General features: G+C 38.9%; 1 protein-coding gene across 1 annotated transcript in view; it reads left to right on the top strand.

The window, feature by feature from the left end:
- MYRFL (myelin regulatory factor like) overlaps window positions 1-16029 on the top strand; it is a 477269-nt gene that overhangs the window by 328377 nt on the left and 132863 nt on the right. Inside the window, 2 exon segments of the mRNA XM_053719216.1 lie at window positions 458-529; window positions 9212-9270. Of these exon segments, the coding sequence (XP_053575191.1) occupies window positions 458-529; window positions 9212-9270 (131 nt within the window).

Here is a 16029-nt window from a genome sequence, read left to right as displayed (position 1 = left end):
ATATCCTTTATTGAAAAAAATTCCTTGTGCATTAAAAAATGTAGATATAGACCAACGAGGGTAAGACAAGCATAACAAAATTAAAAAGCTTTCAAACAGACATCCTCACAGAAAGGACGCGTTTCGGGTTTCCCCGTATTCACACGGAGCTTTTTAATTTTGTTATGCTTGTCTTACCCTCGTTGGTCTATATCTACATTTTTTAATGCACAAGGAATTTTTTTCAATAAAGGATATCTTTTTTAGCCGCTCTAGCTATTTGCGCTCTCTTTTGTAACTGCTTATCACATCCCACACTGTCTTTAGACCGCTGCTTCATAACTTTTGTTTCCAGCAAGCCGAAACACGGGGCATCAAGCTCCATATGGATCTTGATAAATATGCCCCTCAGTCTTAGATTGACCTGGGTTACTTACTTCTTATCTGCAACTAACGCTTAACTAATATTCTGTTTCAGTGCCATGACGATTTCAACGTTATATATCCTCTACATACAGGAGGAAGCCATTGAAAGAGAACCACCATCAGTGTGAGTTGACTTCTTCTACCAGTAAGATAAACGTTGTGGCTCCAAACCCTGTGACTTCCTTTGATTCTCTTGAAATATAGATTCTCACAAACAAGATTTGCCAAGACAACAATTTCTTAGACCTACTTAAAGGGACATGAAACCCCTTATTTTTCTTTCATGATTCAGACAGAGCATGCCATTTTAAACAACTTTCTAATTTACTTCTACGATCAAATTTTCTTTGTATCTTTTGTTAAAAAAAAGGGACGTATGTTTGGAGCTGGCCCATTTCGGAAGCTCTATATGGCAGCAGTTTTGCAAGATTGTTATCCATTTGCAAGACAACTAGAGGGTAGCACTATTTCCTGCCATGTAGTGCTCAAGATGCCTACCTAGGTATCTCTTCAACAAAGAATATCATGGGAATGAATAGAATTTTAAATAGAAGTAAAGTAAAACTTTTTAAAAATTGTATGCTCTGTCTAAATCACAAAATAATGTTCTGGGGTTTCATATCCCTTTGAGACATTTACTCCCTAACACTGGTTTTATATGAGACTCTGTAGTACTAATCCAACAGTTACTACTCATGTGCATTGTGCAAATAGTTTTTTAACCTATGTGCTAGGACTATATACAATAGCAACATTTTATACTATTGCTTTGTGAATAGGTACATGTTATATCTTTTTAAATGTTCTAAGACATGGTCTGTCAGTAAAATAAAGTGTTTTTTTCTACACATTGTGTATTTCTGGTTTATATTTGCTGTATACAGCGCTGTTTATATACTCTCATACAACCTTTCTTGTCTCTAAAAACAGCTGCAGTTCAGCCCTTAATCAAGTGATTAGATACCTAGTATATACTAGTGGCATAAAATGTTTTAGTAACTAAAATATACATTTCTCAGTGTGTGGCGCTCTCCTTTTTTAACTACATATATTATCAACTTGAACATGATTGATCTGCCATGAGTACAAATATTCACCTAGATTACGAGTCTTGCGTTAGCCTTAAAAAGCAGCGTTGAGAGGTCCCAACGCTGCTTTTTAACGCCCGCTGGTATTATGAGTCTGGCAGGTACAGGTGTACCGCTCACTTTTCTTCCGTGACTCGAGCATACCGCAAATCCCCTTACGTCAATTGCGTGTCCTATCTTTTCCATGGGATTTGCCTAACACTGGTATTACGAGTCTTGGAAGAAGTGAGCAGTAGACCCTCTCCTGTCAAGACTTCTACCGCATTTAAAAGTCAGTAGTTAAGCGTTTTATGGGCTAACGCCGTAACATAAAACTCTTAACTAAAGTGCTAAAAAGTATACTAACACACCTAAACTACCTATTAACCCCTAAACCGAGCCCCCCCCCCCCACATCGGAAACACTTTAATAAATATATTAACCACTAATCTGCCGACCGGACATCGCCGCCACTTTAATAAATATATTAACCCCTAAACCGCCGCACTCCTGCCTCGCAAACACTAGTTAAATATTATTAACCCCTAATCTGCCGTCCCTAACATCCCCGACACCTACCTACATTTATTAACCCCTAATCTGCCACCCCCAACGTCGCTGCTACTATATTAAAGGTATTAACCCCTGAACCTAAGTCTAAACCTAACCCTAACCCCCCTAACTTAAATATAATTTAAATTAATCTAAATAAAATTACTATAATTAAATAAATTAATCCTATTTAAAACTAAATACCTGTAAAATAAACCCTAACGGCTAGATTTAGAGTTGGGCGGTAGCCGTGAAAACCAGCGTTAGAGGCTCCTAACGCTGGTTTTAGGCTACCTCCGGTATTTGGAGTCACTCAAAAAAGGGTCTAACGCTCACTTTTCAGCCGCGACTTTTCCATACCGCAGATCCCCTTACGTCAATTGCGTATCCTATCTTTTCAATGGGATTTTTCTAACTCCGGTATTTAGAGTCGTGTCTGAAGTGAGCGTTAGAATTCTAACGACAAAACTCCAGCCGCAGAAAAAAGTCAGTAGTTAAGAGCTTTCTGGGCTAACGCCGGTTCATAAAGCTCTTAACTACTGTGCTCTAAAGTACACTAACACCCATAAACTACCTATGTACCCCTAAACCGAGGTCCCCCTACATCGCCGCCACTCGATTACATTTTTTTAACCCCTAATCTGCCGACCGCCACCTACGTTATACTTATGTACCCCTAATCTGCTGCCCCTAACACCGCCGACCCCTGTATTATATTTATTAACCCCTAACCTGCCCCCACAACGTCGCCGCCAGCTACCTACAATAATTAACCCCTAATCTGCCAACCGCAAAGCGCCGCTACTTAAATTATCCTTATGTACCCCTAATCTGCTGCCCCTGACACCGCCGACCCCTATATTATATTTATTAACCCCTAATCTGCCCCCCTCAACGTCGCCTCCACCTGCCTACACTTATTAACCCCTAATCTGCTGAACGGACCGCACTGCTACTATATTAAAGTTGATTAACCCCTAATCCGCCTCACTAACCCTAAAATAAATAGTATTAACCCCTAATCTGCCCTCCCTAACATCGCCGACACCTAACTTCAATTATTAACCCCTAATCTGCCGACCGGAGCTCACCGCTATTCTAATAAATGTATTAACCCCTAAAGCTAAGTCTAACCCTAACACTAACACCCCCCTAAGTTAAATATAATTTACATCTAACGAAATTAATTAACACTTATTAAATAAATTATTCCTATTTAAAGCTAAATACTTACCTGTAAAATAAATCCTAATATAGCTACAATATAAATTATAATTATATTATAGCTATTTTAGGATTAATATTTATTGTACAGGTAACTTTGTATTTATTTTAACCAGGTACAGTAGCTATTAAATAGTTAAGAACTTTTTAATAGCTAAAATAGTTAAAATAATTACAAAATTACCTGTAAAATAAATCCTAACCTAAGTTACAATTAAACCTAACACTATACTATCATTAAATTAATTAAATAAAATACCTACAATTACCTACAATTAAACCTAACACTACACTATCAATACATTAATTAAATACAATACCTACAAATAACTACAATGAAATAAACTAACTAAAGTACAAAAAATAAAAAAAGAACTAAGTTACAAAAAATAAAAAAATATTTACAAACATAAGAAAAATATTACAACAATTTTAAACTAATTACACCTACTCTAAGCCCCCTAATAAAATAACAAAGACTCCCAACATAAAAAATGCCCTACCCTATTCTAAATTACTAAAGTTCAAAGCTCTTTTACCTTACCAGCCCTGAACAGGGCCCTTTGCGGGGCATGCCCCAAGAAGTTCAGCTCTTTTGCCTGTAAAAAAAACCATACAATAACCCCCCCCCAACATTACAACCCACCACCCACATACCCCTAATCTAACCCAAACCCCCCTTAAATAAACCTAACACTAAGCCCCTGAAGATCATCCTACCTTGTCTTCACCTCACCGGGTATCACCGATCGGTCCTGGCTCCAAAATCTTCATCCAACCCAAGGGGGGGCTGGCGATCCATCATCCGGTGGCTGAAGAGGTCCAGAAGAGGCTCCAAAGTCTTCATCCTATCCGGGAAGAAGAGTAGATCCGGACCGGCAACCATCATCTTCCAAGCGGCATCTTCTATCTTCATCCGATGAGGACCGGCTCCATCCTGAAGACCTCCACCGCGGACCCATCTTCTTCGTCCAACTGAAGAATGACGGTTCCTTTAAGGGACGTCATCCAAGATGGCGTCCCTCGAATTCCGATTGGCTGATAGGATTCTATCAGCCAATCGGAATTAAGGTAGGAATATTCTGATTGGCTGATGGAATCAGCCAATCAGAATCAAGATCAATCCGATTGGCTGATCCAATCAGCCAATCAGATTGAGCTCGCATTCTATTGGCTGATCGGAAGAGCCAATAGAATGCGAGCTCAATCTGATTGGCTGATTGGATCAGCCAATCGGATTGAACTTGATTCTGATTGGCTGATTCCATCAGCCAATCAGAATATTCCTACCTTAATTCCGATTGGCTGATAGAATCCTATCAGCCAATCGGAATTCGAGGGACGCCATCTTGGATGACGTCCCTTAAAGGAACCGTCATTCTTCAGTTGGACGTCGCCGGATGAAGATGGGTCCGCGGTGGAGGTCTTCAGGATGGAGCCGGTCCTCATCGGATGAAGATAGAAGATGTCGCTTGGAAGATGATGGTTGCCGGTCCGGATCTACTCTTCGTCCCGGATAGGATGAAGACTTTGGAGCCTCTTCTGGACCTCTTCAGCCACCGGATGATGGATCGCCAGCCCCCGCTTGGGTTGGATGAAGATTTTGGAGCCAGGACCGATCGGTGATACCCGGTGAGGTGAAGACAAGGTAGGATGATCTTCAGGGGCTTAGTGTTAGGTTTATTTAAGGGGGGTTTTGGTTAGATTAGGGGTATGTGGGTGGTGGGTTGTAATGTTGGGGGGGGGTATTGTATGGTTTTTTTTTTACAGGCAAAAGAGCTGAACTTCTTGGGGCATGCCCCGCAAAGGGCCCTGTTCAGGGCTGGTAAGGTAAAAGAGCTTTGAACTTTAGTAATTTAGAATAGGGTAGGGCATTTTTTATTTTGGGGGTCTTTGTTATTTTATTAGGGGGCTTAGAGTAGGTGTAATTAGTTTAAAATTGTTGTAATATTTTTCTTATGTTTGTAAATATTTTTTTATTTTTTGTAACTTAGTTCTTTTTTATTTTTTGTACTTTAGTTAGTTTATTTCATTGTAGTTATTTGTAGGTATTGTATTTAATTAATGTATTGATAGTGTGCGGTCCGCTCGGCAGATTAGGGGTTAATAAGTGTAGGCAGGTGGAGGCGACGTTGTGGGGGGCAGATTAGGGGTTAATAAATATAATATAGGGGTCGGCGGTGTTAGGGGTACATAAGGAAAATGTAAGTAGCAGCGGTTTACGGAGCGGCAGATTAGGGGTTAAAAATAATATGCAGGTGTCAGCGATAGCGGGGGCGGCAGATTAGGGGTTAATAAGTGTAAGGCTAAGGGTGTTTAGACTCGGGGTACATGTTAGGGGGTTAAGTCTAAACCTAACCCTAACCCCCCTAACTTAAATATAATTTAAATTAATCTAAATAAAATTACTACAATTAAATAAATTAATCCTATTTAAAACTAAATACCTGTAAAATAAACCCTAACGGCTAGATTTAGAGTTGGGCGGTAGCCGTGAAAACCAGCGTTAGAGGCTCCTAACGCTGGTTTTAGGCTACCTCCGGTATTTGGAGTCACTCAAAAAAGGGTCTAACGCTCACTTTTCAGCCGCGACTTTTCCATACCGCAGATCCCCTTACGTCAATTGCGTATCCTATCTTTTCAATGGGATTTTTCTAACTCCGGTATTTAGAGTCGTGTCTGAAGTGAGCGTTAGAATTCTAACGACAAAACTCCAGCCGCAGAAAAAAGTCAGTAGTTAAGAGCTTTCTGGGCTAACGCCGGTTCATAAAGCTCTTAACTACTGTGCTCTAAAGTACACTAACACCCATAAACTACCTATGTACCCCTAAACCGAGGTCCCCCTACATCGCCGCCACTCGATTACATTTTTTTAACCCCTAATCTGCCGACCGCCACCTACGTTATACTTATGTACCCCTAATCTGCTGCCCCTAACACCGCCGACCCCTGTATTATATTTATTAACCCCTAACCTGCCCCCACAACGTCGCCGCCAGCTACCTACAATAATTAACCCCTAATCTGCCAACCGCAAAGCGCCGCTACTTAAATTATCCTTATGTACCCCTAATCTGCTGCCCCTGACACCGCCGACCCCTATATTATATTTATTAACCCCTAATCTGCCCCCCTCAACGTCGCCTCCACCTGCCTACACTTATTAACCCCTAATCTGCTGAACGGACCGCACTGCTACTATATTAAAGTTGATTAACCCCTAATCCGCCTCACTAACCCTAAAATAAATAGTATTAACCCCTAATCTGCCCTCCCTAACATCGCCGACACCTAACTTCAATTATTAACCCCTAATCTGCCGACCGGAGCTCACCGCTATTCTAATAAATGTATTAACCCCTAAAGCTAAGTCTAACCCTAACACTAACACCCCCCTAAGTTAAATATAATTTACATCTAACGAAATTAATTAACACTTATTAAATAAATTATTCCTATTTAAAGCTAAATACTTACCTGTAAAATAAATCCTAATATAGCTACAATATAAATTATAATTATATTATAGCTATTTTAGGATTAATATTTATTGTACAGGTAACTTTGTATTTATTTTAACCAGGTACAGTAGCTATTAAATAGTTAAGAACTTTTTAATAGCTAAAATAGTTAAAATAATTACAAAATTACCTGTAAAATAAATCCTAACCTAAGTTACAATTAAACCTAACACTATACTATCATTAAATTAATTAAATAAAATACCTACAATTACCTACAATTAAACCTAACACTACACTATCAATACATTAATTAAATACAATACCTACAAATAACTACAATGAAATAAACTAACTAAAGTACAAAAAATAAAAAAAGAACTAAGTTACAAAAAATAAAAAAATATTTACAAACATAAGAAAAATATTACAACAATTTTAAACTAATTACACCTACTCTAAGCCCCCTAATAAAATAACAAAGACCCCCAACATAAAAAATGCCCTACCCTATTCTAAATTACTAAAGTTCAAAGCTCTTTTACCTTACCAGCCCTGAACAGGGCCCTTTGCGGGGCATGCCCCAAGAAGTTCAGCTCTTTTGCCTGTAAAAAAAAACATACAATAACCCCCCCCCAACATTACAACCCACCACCCACATACCCCTAATCTAACCCAAACCCCCCTTAAATAAACCTAACACTAAGCCCCTGAAGATCATCCTACCTTGTCTTCACCTCACCGGGTATCACCGATCGGTCCTGGCTCCAAAATCTTCATCCAACCCAAGGGGGGCTGGCGATCCATCATCCGGTGGCTGAAGAGGTCCAGAAGAGGCTCCAAAGTCTTCATCCTATCCGGGAAGAAGAGTAGATCCGGACCGGCAACCATCATCTTCCAAGCGGCATCTTCTATCTTCATCCGATGAGGACCGGCTCCATCCTGAAGACCTCCACCGCGGACCCATCTTCATCCGGCGACATCCAACTGAAGAATGACGGTTCCTTTAAGGGACGTCATCCAAGATGGCGTCCCTCGAATTCCGATTGGCTGATAGGATTCTATCAGCCAATCGGAATTAAGGTAGGAATATTCTGATTGGCTGATGGAATCAGCCAATCAGAATCAAGATCAATCCGATTGGCTGATCCAATCAGCCAATCAGATTGAGCTTGCATTCTATTGGCTGATCGGAAGAGCCAATAGAATGCGAGCTCAATCTGATTGGCTGATAGAAATTTTTATTTTTTTAGGGGATTAGATTAGGTGTAATTAGTTTAAAATTCTTGTAATTCTTTTTTTCGTAATTTAGTTTTTTTAATTTAATTGTAATTAATTGTAGGTAGTTTAGATAATTAGTTTAATTATAGTGTAGTGTTAGGTGTAATTGTAACTTAGGTTAGGGTTTATTTTACAGGTACTTTTGTACTTATTTTAACTAGGAAGTTATTAAATAGTTAATAACTATTTAATAACTATTGTACCTAGTTAAAATAAATACAAAGTTGCCTGTAAAATAAAAATAAACCCTAAGCTAGCTACAATGTAACTATTAGTTATATTGTAGCTATCTTAGGGTTTATTTTATAGGTAAGTATTTAGTTTTAAATAGGATTAATTTATTTAATTATGGTAAATTTATTTAGTTTAATTTAAATTATATTTAAGTTAGGGGGGTGTTAGGGTTAGGGTTAGACTTAGGTTTAGGGGTTAATAAATGTATAATAGTGGCGGCGACTTTGGTGGCGGCAGATTAGGGGTTAATAAATTTAATATAGTTGTGGCGACGTTGGGGGGGCAGATTAGGGGTTAATAAATATAATGTAGGTGTCGGCGATGTTGGGGGCAGTAGATTAGGGGTTAATAATATAATGTAGGTGTCAGCGATAGCGGGGGTGGCAGATTAGCGTTTAATAAGTGTAATATTAGGGGTGTTTAGACTCGGGGTTCATGTTAGGGTGTTAGGTGCAGACATAAAATTAATTTCCCCATAGGAAACAATGGGGCTGCTTTTTTGCAGGTGTTAGGTTTTTTTTCAGCCAGCTCAGCCCCATTGTTTCCTATGGGGAAATTGTGCACAAGCACGTTTAGCCAGCTCACCGCTGACTTAAGCAACGCTGGTATTGAGGTGAGATGTGGAGCTAAATTTTGCTCTACGCTCACCTTTTTGCGGCTAACGCCAGGTTTAAAAAAACCTGTAATACCAGCGTTGTCTTAAAGGAGCGGTGGGAAAAAAAGGCTCGTTAGCACCGTACCCCTGTTACCGCAAAACTCGTAATCTAGGCGATAGTTTTCTTTATTAAGAAAGAAAGAGAATAATGTATTTGTACTAGCTCTAGTTGGTCATGCATGCCTATACTCACTTTTTATTATTGCTCTAGTATGTCCTTTCAATTCATGTTTTGTTAAACAAATTGATATTTAAATTAATACATAAAAGTAACAGAATTTTATTCACTATAAATTTTTAACTAAAATTTAAAGGTTTCTTTTCATTTACAGGAATAATTTTACCAGCATCGCTAGCTCAATATTACCACCTATTTACACAACGGTGGCAGGTATGTTTATTGTTTATATTCTACTCTATTAACTGAGGGTTTCATTCCAATAAGTTTGAATTTATACACAAAAACATTATATATCAGTTTTTTTCTTTTTTTATATTTTAAAGCAATTCTATTCAATAAAATCTGAGGGGTAGATTACAAGTGGAATACAACTAAGAGCACAGGGTGCTTTATCTTGTGCTTAATCTCACTGTAGGGTAATGCACACCTGGTATTTCAAGTGGATGGTTAAAGATTTTAAACCAGAGCATTTTAACGTGGTCAAAACTTTATAGCATGCCCTATACTTTTAATGTATAGTTCAGGTAGCACTTTTAGCGTGCACATTGTGCTTGCATTACAAGTGGTGAGTTAAGCGTTGCACTCAAGCACAATCCAAAGTACCGCTGTAAAAATGTAGCACTTTTTGAGACCTGAAGTAAACAGTATTATTAATAATATAGTGCTGGACTATTTGAAGAACTCTACTACTTGAGCACCCTCAGCTTAGCACTTGAGTAATATCCGACATGAATTTTACTGCACTTCCCCATAGAAGTCTATTAGGTAAGGGATTTAGCGCACCTGCACTATATGACATATAGATATTAGTGAACTAAAGACTATAAATGTGCATTTGTTTTCGTATGAATGCACATTCGTGACAAAAATCAGACTTTCGTTTTGCTTTAATGAAACGACTATCCAAACGTTGATATAAACTAAAAACAATAAAAAGTAATAAATTACGAATTATTTTAATCTAGAGGGTGCCAATACAATTTACAAATTCGCCAGTTGCCATACTAAAATACATTACAGTCAATCTTGGCAATGATATTACTGGGGCTGCTTTTTCCGTGACCTTTCCGTCAGAATCTCACTGAAAAATATAGAATACAAGAGAAAGGGTGCCTTGTAGTGCAATAAATCCAATTGTAGTCTACCACCAATTGACACCCTTAAAGGAATTGTACTCACAAAGGTGTGTGCACAATAAAGTTCTGTTTTCAATTTCACTCCAGGCTGTAGGAGCTAGATAATTGGAGAAAAAAAGAGGGGCCTCTCCTAGTGCAGGTATCACTGTTGTATCCCTCACCCAAATAGTATAGATTAATACTCACAAAGAAACAAGCACTTGTTAGTGCTGTTTAGGACAGGCTGGAATATCTCAGTGTAAGGATTCCATTCCTGGTTTTCCTTGCTACAGCAGCTCACCTACACACACCTGTATTTAAGTCATGTCTCCGCCCTAAACAAGTGCTTAGTTATTGTGTTCAGTACAGCTAAGCTGTTTGCTCTATTCTTAAAAGAGTACCTTTTGCATATATAATATACTAACAGATTATAACCAAACATTTGGATTACAAATATAACTTCTATCTGGGTTATTACGGGTCTGCTCCTTCGTATACAGCCTGGGTTGCTATATTTCTACAAACTTGCCTATTTGTTCGCTTAATATCCATTCACTTTCACTGCTTGCTAACTGCAGTACTTCTGCCATTTAATCTGAGGATATCGACTCTGCAAGTTACTTTCAACTTGGAAACTACCGGAACTTCCACCGCAACTACTAAGTGAGATAATTTCCATTTTTACTCTCATGCTATACAGTTTTGCTTATTTAGCTGCATACCTTCAACTAATTTTAAATCCGGAGATAATTACTTGAAATACCAGCTCCGTTACATCTCTACGCTGTTAGTGTGACGTCACCGAAAGGGAATCCCCCTGCTACCAGTCACGCCTCTAACTGCGGTCTCAAGTTACACTGCTCCGCTTCCAAGTTACACTGTAGCCTGTCAGCAGCTGCTTCTCACAAGACGTTACAGACAAACACAGGTTTATTCAGTGAGAGTTGATATCATTTGTTTGCCTATTACAGTGGGACTTAAAGGAATAATAACTTTTAGTGAATCGTACTTTATTCCTACTTTTGACCAACGAGTCATTTTTGATAAAACTTCACTCTGAAAAACCACAGCCTATGCTAATACAATAGTCTGTTGATTAGAGTGATACATATAAAAGTAACAGATTCGGCAGTTGCGATCCTGCTTAAGAAAAACATAAGAGAATCTTACAGAATAACTAAGCCAAATTATGGATCCAGCCGAACTCCCTCAAATTGTGTACAACTTGTCCCAAAGAGTAGACCAACTCAGTCAGGGACTAAGAGACTTACAACTGGAGAATGAGACACTTAGAAAAGTTATAAAAGACAGTATCACTTCAAAACAAACATCTTTAGAGTCATCTCCTGAGCCTTTCGTGGCTCCACCTGATTTCTTCCATGGAGACAGAAACCAATATCGTCATTTTAAGAATGCCTGCCTCCTTAACTTCAGTCTTAAACCTAAAACCTATCCTAATGATAGGGTAAAAGTTCTTACTATGATTAGTTACCTAAGGGGAGAACCACGAATATGGGCTGACACTCTTTTTGAGAGTAACAATCCGGTTCTGTCATCTTTCTCATCTTTTCTTGACGTTATGGATGAACTTTATAACGATACCAACCTGCAGTTGACTGCTGAGAGTAAAATGAGGAAATTAAAACAAGGTTCTAGACCCGTGGAACAATACATAACAGAGTTCAAACAATATGCAATCGACTCTCAATGGAATGCCATAGCCCTCAGAAATCAATACCGGCTTGGTCTCTCTGACACTGTCAAGGACGAATTAGCAAGAACCGAGTTACCAGACTCCCTTGAAGCTCTTATGAGACTAAGTAGCCAAATCGACAGAAGATTGAGAGAGAGAAGATCAGAAAGGCCATACTCTGATCAGGGGTACAAAAAAGTCTCCACTCCTAGTACACCTATTCGCAGACCTAACAGTCCTAGTTCTGGCGGAGCTGAAGCCATGGACATTAACATCTTCAGGGGTCCCATTTCTCCAGAGGAACGGATAAGAAGGAAGACCAGGGGCCTGTGCATGTACTGTGGTGCTGCTTCCCATACTCTCAAGGATTGCCCTGTTATACCTCAGAAAAAGAACAGTAAGTGCCACACTGACTTTATCTCTCAGATAATACGTAACAAACCACTTCACTGTTCTCTACTTTTGTCATTACAGTGGGCAAGTAAGCAGATGAACATCCCAGCTATTGTGGACACTGGAGCTCAGGGGAACTACATCGACAGCTCTATAGTATCTGAAAATAAAATACCTCTGATAAAAAAATTGTCTCCAATTTCACTTCGAGTTGTTGATGGCTCTGAGATTGCCTCTGGACCTATTACACACCACACTATCCCACTCTCAGTAACTACCCTGAAAAATCATCATGAACATCTCTCTTTTGATGTGATTACTTCCCCTCTATTTCCAATAGTTCTGGGTTTATCTTGGCTGCAACTACATGAACCCCAGATCTCTTGGAAATCTCTCCAAATACAGTTGAACTCAAAGTATTGCCAACAAACATGTGTTAGACAGTCTTTACTTTCTATAAACCCTACTACTGAGTCTGTTATTCCCAGTGAATATACTCACTTCTCGGAGGTCTTTAGTAAAAAAGAGGCTGAAACACTTCCCCCTCACCGACCTTATGACTGTCCTATAGAATTAAAACCTGGAACATCCCCACCTATTGGCCATTTATATCCACTATGTCAATCTGAGTTAGACTACCTTAAAACTTACTTGGATGAGAACTTGAAGAAAGGTTTTATTCGACCATCTGTCTCTCCTGCAGGTGCTGGGAAGTTTTTTGTCCGTAACAAGGATCAGTCCTTACGTCCTATCATCGATTTCAGACAACTAAACAAGATCACCATTAAAAACCGATATCCACTCCCACTCATTCCAGAGCTCATTGAGAGATTACGTCATGCTACTATATACACTAAACTGGACCTAAGGGGAGCTTATAATTTAGTACGCATCAGAGAGGGTGATGAATGGCTCACTGCCTTCAGAACCAGATATGGGTTGTACGAATACTTGGTTATGCCTTTCGGCCTCACTAATGCACCTGCTACTTTCCAGTTTTTTGTAAATGATATCTTCCATGATCTACTCGATATCTGTGTCATAGTTTATCTAGATGACATTTTAATTTATTCCTCTAATACAACTGACCATATAAAACATGTTAGTTGGGTTCTGTCACGACTTCAGGTCCACCGTCTGTACGCCAAATTGGAAAAATGTATTTTTCACACTAGAACTATAGATTTCCTAGGTTATTCCATCAGCCCCGAGGGTATTCAGATGCAAGAGGGCAAAGTTGATGCAGTGAAAAATTGGCCTACTCCTCTCACTAGAAAGGACCTTCAAAAATTCCTAGGATTCAGTAATTATTATAGGAAATTCATTTGCAACTTTTCTAGAATTTCCAAGCCACTTACTACCCTTACCAGTCCTAATTCTACCTTCTGTTGGACAAAAGAAGCTGATGTTGCTTTCAGTTTTCTAAAACAAGCTTTTTCATCCGCTCCTATTCTAAAGTACCCTGATCCAGACCTTCAGTACGTTTTAGAAGTTGATTCTTCTGACTATGCACTTGGTGCAGTCCTCTCACAACGCAAAACGATTAAGGACCCTCTATTCCCTATTGGGTTTTATTCCAAGATTATGTCTACAGCAGAGATGAATTACTCCATAGGAGATTTCGTATGGTTATCTACAAAGAACATCAAATTACACCTTCCAAAGAAAAAATTGGCCAGTTTATTCATCGGACCGTTCAAAATTACATGTATCATAAATAAGAATGCTGTTACTTTGGACCTGCCTGATTCATTAGGAATTCACCCCACATTCCACGTCTCATTACTCAAACCTTATGTTGGCCAGGTCCCTTTTAAACCCCTTCTTCCTCCTGATCCTGTAAGCCTGGACAGTAATGTCTATGAAGTGCAAGATCTTCTGGATTCAAGATATTCTAATGGAGTACTTCAGTATCTTGTCAGATGGAAGGGTTTTTCTGCAGATGAGGACTCCTGGGAACCTCATAATCACATAAATGCTGCAAGGTTGGTTGCACGTTTCCATAGACGTTTCCCACAGAGACCTAAACATGCAGCCGTGGTCGGCTTCCTTGAAGGGGGGGTACTGTAAGGATTCCATTCCTGGTTTTCCTTGCTACAGCAGCTCACCTACACACACCTGTATTTAAGTCATGTCTCCGCCCTAAACAAGTGCTTAGTTATTGTGTTCAGTACAGCTAAGCTGTTTGCTCTATTCTTAAAAGAGTACCTTTTGCATATATAATATACTAACAGATTATAACCAAACATTTGGATTACAAATATAACTTCTATCTGGGTTATTACGGGTCTGCTCCTTCGTATACAGCCTGGGTTGCTATATTTCTACAAACTTGCCTATTTGTTCGCTTAATATCCATTCACTTTCACTGCTTGCTAACTGCAGTACTTCTGCCATTTAATCTGAGGATATCGACTCTGCAAGTTACTTTCAACTTGGAAACTACCGGAACTTCCACCGCAACTACTAAGTGAGTTAATTTCCATTTTTACTCTCATGCTATACAGTTTTGCTTATTTAGCTGCATACCTTCAACTAATTTTAAATCCGGAGATAATTACTTGAAATACCAGCTCCGTTACATCTCTACGCTGTTAGTGTGACGTCACCGAAAGGGAATCCCCCTGCTACCAGTCACGCCTCTACCTGCGGTCTCAAGTTACACTGCTCCGCTTCCAAGTTACACTGTAGCCTGTCAGCAGCTGCTTCTCACAAGACGTTACAGACAAACACAGGTTTATTCAGTGAGAGTTGATATCATTTGTTTGCCTATTACAGTGGGACTTAAAGGAATAATAACTTTTAGTGAATAGTACTTTATTCCTACTTTTGACCAACGAGTCATTTTTGATAAAATTTCACTCTGAAAAACCACAGCCTATGCTAATACAATAGTCTGTTGATTAGAGTGATACATATAAAAGTAACAGATTCGGCAGTTGCGATCCTGCTTAAGAAAAACATAAGAGAATCTTACACTCAGTGATCTAGCTCACTGTTCTCTTGACTTCACCAATCTTCTCTATAAAAAGCTCCAAGCTGTCATTATGTATCACAATGTTGCTTTTAAATGAAACTTATTTTAAACCATTTAAAACAATGAACAAGTACATGTAACGCGTTTCTTGGCTCTATATTGCTGTTTCCTCAGGCATATTACCAAATGCAGCTGGAGACTTATTTAAAATTACCATCTTCCAAATCAGGGTATCATATTTCTGACACCGGCCTGGTTGTTTAGACTGTTTATACCAATCGACATCACAGACAAATTTTCCCTACTAAAAAATGGCTCATAAGTCATTGGTTACAATAAAGCCCCTCCCATATGTGTTACAGTCCTCATCTATAATAGACAGCAAACTTGGTTTCACACAGTATCAGTGTACCAGTACAATCACATATACAATAAAAATTATTAATAACATTCACCTAGATTACGAGTTTTGCGTTCGTGTTTTAACACTAAAGAAATGGCCATTTCAGTGTTAAAACAGCAACGCAGCCATTACGAGTCTTGTCGGTATAACTGTACCGCAAGCCTTTTAGTCTGTAACACAACGTCAGTCCCACACTTGAAAAAATGCTGTTTTTGCATGGGATTTCCATAGCACTGCCATTACAAGTTTTGCGGTGAGGCTAAAAAGCTTGCGTTACACCCTATACCGACACGATCCGTTCCGCAATCTTGCTGCACAAAACTCATAACTAAACTGTTACAAAGTACACTAACACCCATAAACTACCTATTGACCCCTAAACTGAGGA

Source organism: Bombina bombina, chromosome 6 (genome assembly GCF_027579735.1).
Source record: "Bombina bombina isolate aBomBom1 chromosome 6, aBomBom1.pri, whole genome shotgun sequence".
Classification (NCBI taxonomy): domain Eukaryota; kingdom Metazoa; phylum Chordata; class Amphibia; order Anura; family Bombinatoridae; genus Bombina; species Bombina bombina.
Note: the sequence above shows the minus strand (reverse complement) of the source record. Positions and strands in the feature narration are given on the sequence as shown.